This window comes from Hyalella azteca, unplaced genomic scaffold (assembly GCF_000764305.2).
Source record: "Hyalella azteca isolate HAZT.00-mixed unplaced genomic scaffold, Hazt_2.0.2 contig5407, whole genome shotgun sequence".
Classification (NCBI taxonomy): domain Eukaryota; kingdom Metazoa; phylum Arthropoda; class Malacostraca; order Amphipoda; family Hyalellidae; genus Hyalella; species Hyalella azteca.
Genome location: NW_025935599.1, coordinates 548,060 through 563,334, shown reverse-complemented (window position 1 = coordinate 563,334; position 15,275 = coordinate 548,060). Strand labels below are relative to the sequence as shown.

The 15,275-nt window shown below is 41.2% G+C and overlaps 1 protein-coding gene across 1 annotated transcript in view; it reads right to left on the bottom strand.

Moving 5' to 3' along the window:
- The window catches only part of LOC108682443 (polycystic kidney disease protein 1-like 2), a 43,554-nt gene extending 29,653 nt beyond the window's left edge, over nucleotides 1–13,901 (bottom strand). Inside the window, exons 1-8 of the mRNA XM_047880452.1 lie at nucleotides 13,749–13,901; nucleotides 12,090–12,184; nucleotides 11,343–11,427; nucleotides 10,075–10,213; nucleotides 9,627–9,741; nucleotides 6,480–6,630; nucleotides 3,546–3,779; nucleotides 2,510–2,680 (exon numbers count right to left, since the gene is read on the bottom strand). Of these exons, the coding sequence (XP_047736408.1) occupies nucleotides 2,510–2,680; nucleotides 3,546–3,779; nucleotides 6,480–6,630; nucleotides 9,627–9,741; nucleotides 10,075–10,213; nucleotides 11,343–11,427; nucleotides 12,090–12,184; nucleotides 13,749–13,901 (1,143 nt within the window). The remainder of the gene's footprint in view (nucleotides 1–2,509; nucleotides 2,681–3,545; nucleotides 3,780–6,479; nucleotides 6,631–9,626; nucleotides 9,742–10,074; nucleotides 10,214–11,342; nucleotides 11,428–12,089; nucleotides 12,185–13,748) is intronic.
- Nucleotides 13,902–15,275: the final 1,374 nt, after the last annotated feature.

Here is a 15,275-nt window from a genome sequence, read left to right as displayed (position 1 = left end):
ATTCCGGGGTACCAATGTGAAATGCATCAATGATAACGTGGAACTCGTGGGGTGTTTCTTCATTGACAGGTAAGCAAAAATGAAGGCGGGCAGATGTGTGGCGTTAGGTTAAGTTATATGTGCTAATTCAAGTGAATAGTCACTGGCCACCTTAAATGCGTTAAGTACCCTAACTCAATTTTTGGGGAAGAGAAATAGTCGTGGTACGAAAATTAGAATGATATTATTAGGATATCATCAATGGAAACTTAATGAAGTTCCAAAAACAATTGATTGCTTGAATCTAAAATTTACCAGGAATTTGAAAGCAGAGAAAACGACAAAAAAATTCACTATATTTTTACAGAAGAAAAATTTCAGACTACAGCTCGATTATCAGTCTAACAATCCTAGATTTCAATTACAGTAAATTAGAAAACCAAAATTCATATTATAGACATTAAAACCTAAATTATAAAATTAAATATAAATTTAGTTGTATGTGTATGTGGTGTGTAGTGTTCCTGTTCGCATCGTGCTGTGGTAATTGTAGTATTGTACATGCAGAAACCATTTGTGAGCATACACTAGACTATATATTAGTGTCTTTCATTATGATCTATATGACATCTTGTGCGTGGTGTATGATTTTGAAGAGTTATACATGTAGCCACTGTTGGGTCACGATTTTGTCTGCAGTGTGGTATATCCAGCGTCACAGTCCAGCTGTCTGAAACTCACAAATAAACGACAAGAAATTCGACGGTGTGATTTCCTCCGTCTTTTTTGAGTTGTCCTAAAAAGTTACTGCTGCTAGGCAGCAGTAACTAGCAGCGTCAGTAACGGTGCAAAATCCTTTGATAATTTCGTTCGGGCTAATTAACTGGGCGTCCATTTCTTTAAAGGTCGTATGGAGAATTTTCATGGTTCGGTCGGTAACCTGAGGTTTATTTTACTGACTTCGATTCTAATAGTCTAGGGTCTCAAGCGGTCACGTGATTGGGTTGCTGATTGGGTAGAGATGAAGATGGAGGTTTTATGGTGGGTTACAATGATGTCGTGAGAATTAAGGGTTTGTTCTTCTAGCTCTTTGAGGCAAGCTTATCAGGTTCGGGGTGTGAGAAATGGGACTGGAGATAAAGAGTGGAGAGGAGGAAGAGAGAACACAGGCATGGCCCCTCGTGGCAACTAGTGTAGTTGTGATTTCTGGCGCTCTCCCGAAGCCTCAGACCAGCAGCCTCTGAACCCATCGTATTTGGATTAGCAGCCTTCCAGCCGTAATTGTCACTAGGAACTGGTGATTATACTTTTCGACTGTCTACTATTCTTCTGTCTATACGACTGCAATCCTATCATATCCTTACGTTTTCGCTCTCTCCCCTCCCACTTCCTCATCCCCTCCTTCACGCCCCGAATTCGATTGGCTTATCCCAGAGGGCTAGAGGCTATACGACCAACCAACTATCACGACCTCGACTTCCTTCCATCTGTAGCATCACGTTCCCCGGCCCTCACGCCCCCTCATCTTCATCGAAATCATCACATCAATCATAAAACCCTGATGAATGCTCGAAACCTCAGACCTACAGAATTCAACTCAAGAAAATTGGGGACAGGCGTCATTTGGGTACAGAGTCGTCTGTGATGTATAGGGTGAGGTTGAACTGGTAATAGGTGTTATTTATCAAACAACCACCAGTTGGAAGATTGTAGTTCGTGGGGTGTGCAATGGTATGGGCACAGGGATTGCAGTGGTAGGCCATGGGCGGATAGGTAAGTGAGGATCGTACAAATGTCATGCCTAGTCTGTATTATGGGTGAGGGGAAGGTTGGCGATTCGCTAAGGTTTCTGGGGTTTCTTGGGGCTATCAGCTGTCTTGTTGTGACTTGTGTTCTGTATCCGTGAGCAATTAATTGTAGCCCCAGAACCGTTCTTTTTTTTGGTGTACGTAAAATGCTTGTTATCGATGAAAATTTCGGTTGTTTTATTTTCCTGCAGATTGGAATTATCATGAGTATTGATCTGTTTGTTTTATTCTTCCATTTGTGCTCGAATGTTTCTATCTGTGTGATTGCATGTTCTGTTAGTTATGCTGCGTATTGGCGTGTACCTGCTTGCCGTGGTCTGCGTGATATCGTCGGCGTATGCAATGTAGTCGGTAAGGGGATGTATTAGCTGTGGAGTGTGGTTGAAAGGCAGGCTTCTTGGGGAACTCCAGTCCCAGTGCGTTATGGGAATGGGGGTTCTAGATAAGAGCATTTTCAAATTGAAGCTGTTCTATCTGTAATGTTCTATCTGTTGACTGATTTTATATGCGAGGCCAACGTGCCAAACTCGGTCGAATGCTTATGTGACATCACGGAGGAGTATATTTATTTTGTGATTTGAGCTACGTTGAAAGGGAGTGTTTCGGAGTGTAGCTAATGCAGTGTGTGTTTTTCTTGTTTTATGAATCCGGATTGTCTAAGCTGAGTAAGTTTTTTTGTTTTGAACCGTTAAAAAAAAGTTTTTGTCAAACTCTCGACTTACCTTCCTCTTGCCGTCAGAGAGCTTGCGCACCCCCGTCTGGTCTTTATCGCCGGCAACGCTGAAGAAGATGTTGCTGCTGGTGCCAGATTTGGCTTGCATGCCAGTCGATACCGTGATCAGGTACAGGAACTTCTCACTCTCTAAGTTATCCTCGAGTGGCGTCACTCCCCACTAGGAGTCGGCATGATTTATTAGAACGTCGGAATGAAGTTTATTTGAATATTTTCTAATTATTTCGGCTCTTTCTGAAGCATTTCATGACAATTGGGCCAAATTTTCGATAATATAGATCAAATAGATTCAGTGAGTTGGTAACTGACTTCACTCTCTTGCCCTCATTAATTATATACAAACATTCAACTGAGATAATTCAGATCTTGCAACCAGTTCCCCAGCTTTTCCTTTTTTGCAGGCTTTAACTTTGGGCTTCCAGAAAATATGGAATAAAAAAACTACTGCATAACCATTTAGTTAGATTTCAAGTGAGGAAGACTCCATTCATGCAAAATGGCTGTAAACATACCCGATAAATATTAAAATTTTCACAAAAATATGCGTAAAGCACGACACACGAACACGTACTCCGTTCAGGGCTATAAAACTTTAATAAGGTACGACTTTCTTTTCTCAGAACAATACCATACCATAATTACTTGAGCTGGACATTTGATGTATTACTACTTTTGTGCAAGAAAACCACTAGTATAGGCATCATGCTTTTGTTCCTACTTGTCATATGAGAACCCGCTTCTATATATTTATCCCACCGTCACAGCACATAACTTTTGCAGGAGCAGGACATGTATCTCTCCATTCATGGCGTGTGTCTTTCGGTATCAGGCACGTATGTGTATTTGGCCCTTCCAACGTGTGTTACACTACCATGCAAATCACGTGAATACTATCAGTCTATCACTCGATCGAATGAATATCACACCGATAGCCTGTTAAGCATTCTCAAGCACAAATAGATATTCGACGAATTGCTCACCATGATACTAACCAACAATGTCTTTTCGAAGCAGCCACTACTCACCTTCTTCACATCCTGCCTGTCCTTGTACCTCGCCCAAACGCCGAGGATTACATAGGCGCCCAGCAAGATGCAAATTGTAAGGAGCACGGCGTAGTTGTCGGCAAGTTTGCCGCCGAGGTCACTAAATGCGGCGCTGAAGTCAATTGTGTTTGGAGGCACGAAAAAGTCGCTGCCGAAAGAAGTAAGGTGGTTGCAGAAGCAACGAACTCGGTTCAGCGTCGTGCCGTAACCCACCTGTGTGATTTCATAAGGTAAAACAGATGTTGCATTTGACTTGCTCTACAGTGTGTCTACTAAGCAATCATTATTCTTAGCAGCTATCCAACCGCGCCGCCGTTCTTTGACCTGGTCGACGCTATACTGCACGGCCTCACCATCACCTGTCGTCCAAACTACTTCATCCTGCGCAGACCGTTTCAGTGGAGTCCAGTCGTGGCCACAAATTAAAGCATTAAATTAGCTTTGGAGCCGAGGCTCATCCTCAGCCTGCATTAACTACACTCCACCTCAGAGATAAAAGCTGCAGACCATGTCGGAACACGGAAAGCTAGTCAGTTTCGCACTGCTTATGCCTCGTTCTCACACTGCCGGTTAAAGGGCCGGAAGTCCCGGAAACGCCAAGCCGGTTGAAATGCCGGATTCGTAGCCGGTTAAAGAGCCGGAAGTCCCGGAAACGCCAAGCCGGTTGAAATGCCGGAGTTATAGCCGGTATATGGGGCAGGGCTTAATATGCTAATGCCCTCCAGGTAGCTGTCCCGTAAGAGCTGGAAAGTTTCCCGGAAGAGCCGGATATCCGGGAGATCCGGCTTCAGCAGCCGCGGGAGATCCTGCAATACCGGCTGTCAACGTATTCCCGGTACTCCCGGGAGCCTGCCGGAAGTCCCGTATGCCTCCCGGATTTCCAGGTAGATCGCCGGAATTCCCGGAAAAAAGCCGGTAAAACAGCAAGTAGAGCCGTTTGAGCAGTAAGAACTGCCGTAAAACCAGAAGACGCCCGGCTTTTTTCCCGATATTCCAGGTAAGTTATGCAAATTTAAGCCCGCCCCTTCCCCTGTTTCCTATAAAAAGTCCAGGTGTGTGGATGATTTCCTCATTTTAAGCAGCACAACAGATCGGGCAACATCATGGCAAGCCAGAGACAGAGGATAGACATATTGACAGAGGCTGCCAACATAATGGGAGAGTATGTACACATGGCCAAGGCTTTACAAAACAGAATTGTTATAGAATTGGTAAGTTAATTTTGATAAATAATATTGTGGATTTCTAGCCACTATAAAGTAAGTTTTATTGTATGATATATTGTAGATTATAATTATATTTTTGCAGGGAGAGCAGCTGGCAGCAATGAGGAGAAGGAGAGAAAGGCGGCGAAAGAGATGCTGGGTCAGAGATTGGCTAGGCAGGAGACTAGACTATGGTAACTATTGGTATCTATTTCACCCCTCCTGGTACCCCAGGCTGGTCCCCCGGCCGTGCCGGTTGAGTTCTCACATAGCATCGGAGGAGCAGGTTGGGTCCCGGATTTTTATGGTTCCTGGCGTACCGGCAAAATTATTCAACATGTTCAATACTTTTTTTCGACCAAGCCGGATTATGGCCACACCCTCCAGGAACTCTAGGAACTCCCGGATCTCATTTCCCTGATCTCCAGTTTGATAACCGGTACCCCAGGAATCGATTCCGGGTGTCTTCCGGCCCTCCAACCGGCAGTGTGAGAACGAGACATTTGAGCCAACAGAGTCGTAAGTCTACAGGCACTACTTTACATTCTTCTTGCAGCCCATTAACATTCTTCTTGCACCGAGCTCGCTTAATTTTGTGATTGCTGTAGGATTACGCTGCTATAATGTTTTAAAAAACTTAACTTCCCAGGCCACCATTCCGTCTATTACGCTTCGCTACGCAAATTATTATGAAGGAAGTGTGCATTTTAGCTGTGCTGGTCTCTAGCATGCATCGATTTTTCAGCACGGCCTTGAAACCGTGAAACCCGGCGACTGCCCTTTGAAGAGGTCCAACTAGCAGACGTTCAACTTTGATCAAATTATCCATATCCAACCCTCCAGCCGTCTTCATTGCAGTCGTTCTTCAAACCAGGCAAATAAACTACTAAGCCGCAGACTAATATGATGTTAGGGAATATTACCGATGTAATACAGTCATTTATCCACAAGCAATGACATCTGTTCTCAACCTAAGCTCCCTTACTCTGCAACCGTCTATCTCTATATTTAGCAGACCTATTTTGGAGTGCTTCCTTTCTTCAACAAGAACATCGTCCAGTTGTTTACCCTGTAGCTGTTGCATTATCTTCAGTCATCCTACCCATCAGTACTGATGATGATACCAGTTGCTACTCCAGTTTGCAGCCGTAATTCCTGCAACCAATACCCTTGCTGTTGTCTTAAATTGATTAATATATCTATACTATAACCTATCATCCTGTTATCCTTATACCTTTGAGCCCAAATACCTACCAGCCGTGCTGCCTAATGGCCAACTCTGCAGTCGCAATACCTACAAGCCGACCTGCCTAATGGTCAACTCTGCAGTCGCAATACCTACAAGCCGACCTGCCTAATGGCCAACTCTGCAGTCGCAATACCTACAAGCCGACCTGGTTAATGGCCAACTCAGCAGTCGCAATACCTACAAGCCGACCTGCCTAATGGCCAACTCTGCAGTCGCAATACCTACCAACCGACATGCCTAATGGCTAACTCTGCAGCCGCAATACCTACCAGCCGACCTGTCTCAACTGCCTGTAACTGCTTACTCAGCAGTTGCATTTTCTTTTTGCTGCCTCACTCAATGACCAAACTACCTAACATCAGAACTTCCCTACGGCCATATTTCGCGTTGGCAATCATCAGCAACATCTGCCCTGCAGTGGTTCTACTATCCAGTTGCCTTCATATAAGGCAGTCTCACTCGGCAACCTGTTGTGTCCCACACTTCGCGCTCAGCGTCCCAGTATCTGCAGGACGGAGCGACGAGCTGCATGCTGTAGTTGTTCAAACGCAAGTCGTCTACTGTCGGCGTGTCGGCGTACCAAGGCTGCACATCCAGGGCAGCCTTTACCCTGCATCATTGAAAATAAGGGTAGGATTATAGTACATTGGGAACGTAATGAACTGCAGTCAGCCAAACACTTGAAAAGAACTGTGTGTCGGGCAGGCAGATGCTCATTTTGTTACGCTAAAGTCTCCAAGCAATTCGAGCAGCTAGGTTCACTGGACAAAATTCAAAACTTAACTCAGTAATAATAATAATAGCGGCTTCAGCGTTTAGTAGGCCGTAGGCCTGTCGCTGATTATTAACATCGCAAAAGATTCACAGCATTTTGCGGTCTCGAACTCGCAACTCACTGCTGCAACAATTCTGCTGTGCTTAACCGCCCGGCCTCCTCGCCGATTCTGACCAGAAACTGACGCACAGAGCTGGGATCGAACCCGCACCTCTCTGCTCCAATCTTGATGCTCTGAACTTTAACCACTGAACATTGACATCATTATTGACATAATATTATCATTGACATCTCAAAATAAATCACCAACATCAGATTTATTATATCCCGAGTAAAAAAAAATTTTACCGACTTATATTTTGATTGTGGTGCTGACCTACTAGGAAGACGAATATTGTTTAAATCAGTAAAGTTCTCTGATGGAACTTAATTAATGATAGACCAACTACAACTGTAATGTTTAGGTTCGCAATACTTGCGCTGTCTAATTCAAAATAAATTTTAAGGTTGTACTAATGCCAGTAATAAACTCGTTAGATCAAATAAAGTGTACAGTGTACAGGAAAACGCCAGTTAATTTATTGCATTCCTGATGAAACTTTTTCGTCGAAATTACGCAACATAAATTTCAATTGTCATTCCCTTTTCAAGGAATTTAATATGCTCCATGACTCCTCATCTTGCCCAATCTATCTTTTAATTATTCGTTTATATTTTTTTCTAAACATCTGAGACATCCAAAACTCTTTCATCCATTAACTAATGCGTTATCTCAAATTGTGATCGAAGTTTTGCATCATCTATATTATTGATCCGTCGACCTTTACTTTCCTTTCTCGATAAATATTAAAATATCTTGGTCGTTAAGCAAGTCTAATTCAGCAATGCGTATCAAAGAAACTTTACAAGAAACTCTATATTTTTACTAGTTTCCCGTTAAAGATCACTTCATAAATTATTTTATTCGGTTTCGAAAACAGAAAGAACTCTCGTGGAACTTAATCTTGAGGACACACCAGCCCAAGGGTCAGAATATTTTTGGTTTTTTCATAAAATCTACAATAATTATGAAGGCAAACCTTCACGAGTCAGAAAATGACCTTATAGGTTTACTCAATCAGGTCTGATTTTTTCGTTACGGAAATTTAAAAATCTTGATTATTCGTAACAAAATGAATTTCAGCCGATCATCACCTAAGAAACTTCGACGTTTCTTGTATTTTACTCTGTGTAATTTGCGGGTGGAGTGCGCTGACATGAACTCATTATCCTAAACGTCGATTTAAAGTCAACGTAAATAGAAGAATGGTTGTAATTCAGTCTAAGCTTTTCTTCTCTTTTTACATATATTTTACAGGTGCGTTATAAGATCATACATTTATTTTTTTTTTGCCAGATAACTTGTTACTTCCAGCAGGTTGCATGGGCAAACACCAACTTTCATTAACAATGAGGAAATCATATTATATATCTAGTTTTATTTACTTAATTTGAACATAATTTCAGTATTTTATTCAAATTTAGAAAAGGTATTGAATTTTTCCCGTGTTAGCATATGAATCAAAATCTATCATTTTTACAGTAAAAATTATGTTCTTTAAAAATTATGTTTTTTACCTACATATAAGATGTTCTTTCTAGCTTTCTGTTACACAAGACTGTGACTCTGCTACTATTTCATTCATAAGAATAGAAATGAAGCTGCGAACATTTAATACATTGCTTGCTATTTTTTTATCCAAGGGTAGACTTACGACCATCACAACAGTTCAAATCAACAATTCGACTATTTTGACCGTAAAAATTATTATCTCTTACTAGAAATTCGGAGTTGTTCAATTTTCAAGTAAACATCATGTTTCCATAGTCTATTAGTTATTTTACTTTACTGATCGCTGCAAATTGAAATTTTAGTTACGAGCTCATGACATTAAACATTTTCTCAATTTTCTAGCTTTTTAATTACATGTACAATTTCTTATGCAAAAATTCATTTAAGACAACTTTACCTCAGAATACCTACATTGTGAACGATTTTCATTGACGGCTTCTTTAATGAAGTTTAATTTTATAATTAATTAAGTGAAAATCCTTATTAGTTTAAATTATTCAATTAAAATTTTGAATATATATCATACGTATTCTAATTAATGGCTGAAGATTTTTTCCAATTTTTCGTGAATATATATACTTGTTTTAAAAATCCAAATGACTGATATAATTGAAATTATTCTCACTTGAGACTTTTTATACAAAATATTTTATCTCTCATGACTTTTCATTCATTCAAAATTTACGATAACATTATTTTTTGGAAAAAAGTGTTGCATCAGGCTCATTTTTATATTCCATTCCAGATTTATTTTGTATTCGGTTCCCATTTTCTTAGCAACAATGGGTATTTGACCCGGGATTTATAAAAAAAAAATAAAAATATTAGAAACATTTATTCGTTTCCAAAGATTTTCAATGAGTATTGGAGGTAATTTATGAAATACATTCAATTCACCAATATTAGTTGTTTGAAGTTTAAATCATTATCAATTTAACACTATTTGTGATATTTAGGTTTAATTTGTTAAACACCTTTTAAACAGCTGTAAATAGTTGCCGGTTTAGCTCGGCTGGAAATTCCTCATCATATAATTATAGAATTAAATGTTATTCCATTATGTGAAAATTCTGTTGAATCGACTCAACTGCGCAGGTATACCAACACTGTGCTACCTACAATTATGCAGTAAAGATACACAACTGTACGACAACATCAGCACAACATATCATAAAATACATCAGTTAATATCATCAGTAAAGTACACCCAAAGACTCACGCGGCGTCACCGAACAAAAAGTCTTCGGCGTCGGCGGCGGGCGGCGTGGGGGCAGGAGGGCGAGTGCCAGTCACGTCTTCGTACGCGGGCATCTCATAGTCGAAGCTTATGTTCACTGCACTCGGTTGAGGGAACATTGTTGAGTCACAAGGCTGATTGATACTTATGAAATGTTCCTTGGATTGATGTGTTGTCGATGCTGAACTCAATAATATTGTAAAGTCATGTTTAATTCACTATTTTGTAGCATATATTTAGCATTATTACTGATTTTATCTTGACAGCATCAGTTTTTCACGAACAGTTAGACACGTCGAACAGAAGAGAAGCCTTTCTCGTGTCATTAATTTAATTATTAATAATCCTCGTGAGAAGCTATTCTCATGGCAGTCTAGCGATTTCAAATGTAGCTTATTTCATATCTAACAAAATTTATAACTTTAATCACCTCTCTCCTGCACCAGCAGAAGATAGACGCCCTTCCCGTAGAGTTCCTGTGACGGGATAAGTACGCTGTGGCGGAGCTCCTCTTCAGCCATCGGCAGCACACCAGCAGCCACGTCTTCGTCCAGCAGTTCGTGCGGCACCTGTACGACAAATGGCCCGACGTCTGCCACTACAAGTGTTGGCTGACACATGCATATTGTCTAAGAAATATTAATTCTACCTTCTGCGCATGATTTCACTGTGAGTGAGGCAGCTGAGCTATAAATAAGATTGAACGATCGAGAATACGATCGAGAAATAATTATTAGTGCTCATTGCATGTGATATGCAACAAGCATGAAAGTTAATTTTTCGACGTCACCAAAAGAAAAAATTACTCCGTGCTAGAAACTTGATAACAGCCCTGGTATGGTCAGCATCAGTGCTGCAAGTGCACTTGAAGATTCATGTTTTGTAAACATGAACTGAGGCAACTTTTTAGCATTAGTATACTTAGTATACAGTAAGGTAGAAGCATCAAACGTCCAATTTTGAGTCACAAACTAGCTTCCATTTAAGTGAGAATGCCCGTGTAGATGAATACCAGCGTGTAGCCATTCAGTCATTGCAATTTGTTATGCTTCGCATCAATTTCATGTCTGTGGGGCGGACCTAATCCGTACCCAACGTCATGAACCTTCCATGGCAGAGAAAGTTAATAAGAAATCTCGTCATGCTATCTTCTTTCAATATACTCCTTATCTGTGTTCTATCCCTGTTAGTGGAACAAGACGATTGTATCTGTTTCTATTTCGATCAATTGGATTTATTTTGGCGGAATTGTTTCAACTCACCACGCGATCGAGCTGCGTCCGACGTGGCCGCATGGGTTGCCCACCGCCTGTATAAGTCCTTTAATCCCTACTCATTGCTCATGGCAACGACTCTTCAAAACTGCTCATCAAGTATTATCACTACAGTGACAAAGAGGACGCCTAAAAACTCGTATGTTGTAGATCTCTCTGGTTGAAAGTTGATGTAGGTACACTTATGCAAATCTTCGATTAATTCTAACCGCTTTCTAATGCAAAGTCTAGTTTTAGAGACCAAATTAGGTCACAAACCATCTGTATTGCTGTTATGAGTGATAATTGGTGTGAACAAATTTAATTTAAAGAAATCCAATATTGTGCATTGAATAGAAATTAATCGCAATCTTTCTTTCCGCAAGCAGCTGGAAGCCGAGATCAATAGTTTTAAGGGAGTACGGCATATCTAGCCGATACTCACCGTAAAGGACATGTTAGAGGACGACTCAGTCGGCTGCTCCTCGAAGCCGAGAAACACGTCGTATACCGAAGTCGCGTTAGAAGGCCTGCAAATGGCAGGACAACTCACTAGCAACATCACCAACACGCTAGCATTTGACACTGCTAATACTCACTAGCAACATCACCAACACGCTAGCATTTGACACTACTAAAACTCGTTAGTAACATCACCAACACGCTAGCATTTGACACTACTAACACTCGCTAGAAACACCACCAACACGCTAGCATTTGACACTACTAACACTCGTTAGTAACATCACCAACACGCTAGCATTTGACACTACTAACACTCGCTAGCAACATCACCAACGCGCTAGCATTTGACACTACTAACACTCGCTAGCAACATCACCAACACGCTAGCATTTGACACTACTAATAACACTCGCTAGCAACATCACCAACGCGCTAGCATTTGACACTACTAACACTCGCTAGCAACATCACCAACACGCTAGCATTTGACACTACTAACACTCGCTAGTAACATCACCAACACGCTAGCATTTTATGCCAACACTTAATTAAACAAAATATCAAATAGGCATATGTGACGCGTAAGCAAGATGATGATAATTATTACTAGTGGCACTTCTTAAAAATGCACAAAATTAGCACTAGTGACATTTGTAGTAAAATGCTTTTGTTAGCTATTGCCTTTCAATAATGAATAGCCAGGAAGCGCATAGGCACAATAACGTACGTCAGGACGAAGTAGATGGCGCTGTCGTCATCCGTGATGTGGATGGAATGTGTCACTCCCCAAGTCAGGTTGCGTCTGTTCACTAGCGGCTCTACCTGCACACAACAGCGCACGTTACTTATGCAATAATTCTAGGCGCTACATTGTCGTGTTGTAGCCGAATAAATATGCTACTGTCACACTTGAAGGTTACTTGCGACAATTAAGTTACAAAATTACTAAGGTACAAAATATATTTTATTAAGCTGATGATTTTGAAGACCTTGTGCAGCGACGGTATGTTACGCTAAATCGTTACAGAAACGGCGAAAAGTTTTACAGTAAGTTAATAACTATGGGTCAGAGATGAGCCGGACTATCGATTACTAAACCCAAACGTCCTATACCTTCTATCTCCTGTCATAATCGGAGTAGTGTAACAAGTAACAGCGCTCTAAAATCAGACCATGTTTTATTTGTGGTTAGTATGGTAGTAAAGTTACTCTAAGTACTCGCTGCGCTGTCTAAGGGTTAGTAATTGAGTTGTACGTCACTGGTGCACTTTTTGGCATATTTTTACAGTTCACCGATAATTTTCCGAATGATATTCTTGCGTTTTCATCTGAGGTGTCCGCAGGAATAACGTGCTAAATAATATATTATAATTTGATACCTGCATTTGGCTCACTGATAACGAGTTCAGTTGTGTAATTTTTTGATCTAAATCAAATGCCGTCCCGTTAATTCATAGAAGTTTAGGTAGTTTTATTTCCCTATCAGCATGTATTTTTCCGGATTTAAATCTGGATTTGTAATAGTTTAGCCATATTTTTTCCACATTTGCTTTCTTCTTTTTTTAATCTAGGTTGCTTTCCCGATGATATTAAGTTGTATTTAGGTGAATACTGAAATAGTTACAAAAAGTATGATTCTGCAAGCGGCTTGAAAATATTTTGCTTAGTTAAAAAAATATAATAATTGCTTAGCCTCTTTTCATTTACCGTTTACTTCACGTGCATAATTATTTACGTGGAGATGGATACATAATCACTTTCATGGCTATATAATCATTTTCTTTAGATGTTCGTTTATCATATAATTGATATTAATACAGTTAAAATGATTTTGAAGCGATTGTAGCAGCGTGTTGGGTGTCGAAACTAGTTGTGGCAATTCTGGCCGAAATCGGAAAAAGGGTCAGGTGGTAAAAAATCAGCGACAGGTCAGCAAGGCCGAATCATTGAATATGACTAAGTGCCTCGAACAGAAAGTCACTGAAAATAACGAAAACAAACCACTTATCACTGACACCCTTTGAATCAATTAATCTATTTAGTCACCGGAAGCAAAGGTAAACTTATCCAAACATATGATCAACTAATTTGTTATAGAGAAGACTAATTCGAAAATTTATTACGACAGATTAGGATAAATAAGATGAATAAAGCACTCATGACCAAACGATACAACCGACAAAAAATTAACGCCGGCTAATGCAAGACGCCTGTGTCGGTCAACAATCTATGTTTAACATTGAACAATCTAATAAGGTTATAAATCCTTTTGTCGGATACTAAAATTATTGCGTAATTCAGAATGTTCTATAAAATTTATGATCAAGAAATTTCTCCCAAATCATTTCACGGGAGATGTATTTCGTGGGATATCTGTGTTGCCCACCTGAACTAGAGGAGGCACGAGATGGGGCGCGATGTCGAGGTTTATGACAAATTCCTCGGCGAGATCGCACATTGCACCCACCTGAACTGGAGGGGGTACGAGATGGGGCGCGATGTCGAGGTTTATGACAAAGTCCTCGGCGAGGTCGCGCATTGCACCCACCTGTACTGGAGGGGGTACGAGATGGGGCGCGATGTCGAGGTTTATGACAAAGTCCTCGGCGAGGTCGCGCATTGCAACGTCGCCGTCGTCGCCGCCGTCGCCGATAGCGAGCGACAGCACAGGCGACCCAAGCTGATCGCCGCTGTGGTGCCATTTGAACGGGTTGTCCATGCACGCCCACACCTACACACATGATATTTCCTTCTAAAATTATAAAATACAGGTAGAAATTTCCACTATTACACTTCCTCACTCGGTTAAAATTTTGAGTTTTCGTCTATTTATAAATCAGAAAAAGACAGCACGCTTGACGTGGAGTCTTTGTTCGGCACCCAAACTAAACAATAAGGAGAACACTTGAACTAAAAATGAGCGGCCGCAAACAAAACATCGCACTCTACTCTTAATAAGAGAATATATCGTTAGTCCTAACGCCCGCTGGACTAACCTTTTGGTCCAGGAAGTTGACGGAGGCGTTGCCCAGCATGGCGCCCAGGCTGGGCAGCTGGAATCCTCCTCCTCTCGTGGGCACCTCGCTGGTGTTGGCAGCCTCACCCAGCACCCGTCCCGCCCTCACCTCCAGGGACGGGGTCATTATCACCACTGCATCCTGGCCTGAGCAACACATGAAATGAACATTTTAATATTTAGTATCGATTGAATCCATATTTACGGAATTACTTCCTAAAAATTATTCTCACATTAATGCAAAGGGAGAATAGAAAAGGCGAGGGACAAAGATCAACTTCACACTATCATAACCAGCCCCCCGGGGTCATTATTAGTGGTTGTGACTGTGCTCTCTTCTCGTGATCTCTTGTGACTCACTTGGATTTGTCAGCCTTCTTAACAATGATTGCGTGTCACTAAGAACTATAGAGCGTGTCACTAGGAACCTCGACTTTTTTACTTCTGTCTCTATTCTTCTTTTTTTTTACATACTTCTGCATCCTTGTGGCTGTGCATACTTCTGCATCGGCTGTGTTTGCACCCTTCCCTCTTCCCCATACCCTCATGCCCCCTCCTTCAGGGGGTACTTCTGCCTCGAACATGACGAGCTTGTCCCAGAACGCAAGAGGCAGTAACCCCCCACCATCATCATCACGATCTAGACTTTCAATCTTCATCATTTCAATCTTCATCCTCAGCCAACCCATCATCAATCTTATCAGAACGCTCAAGATCCCAGACTTACCGCATCCAACTGAAAATAATTGACTCAAGAATACCGACGGACCGACACAAGAAATACCAGACAACCTTCAAACAACTCGACGCTCTACTCATCCGACTGACCGACGTTGCCACAGGATTTTACGCCGTGACTGACGACGCTACAAAAATTGAAAACTGACTGCAAAAAAA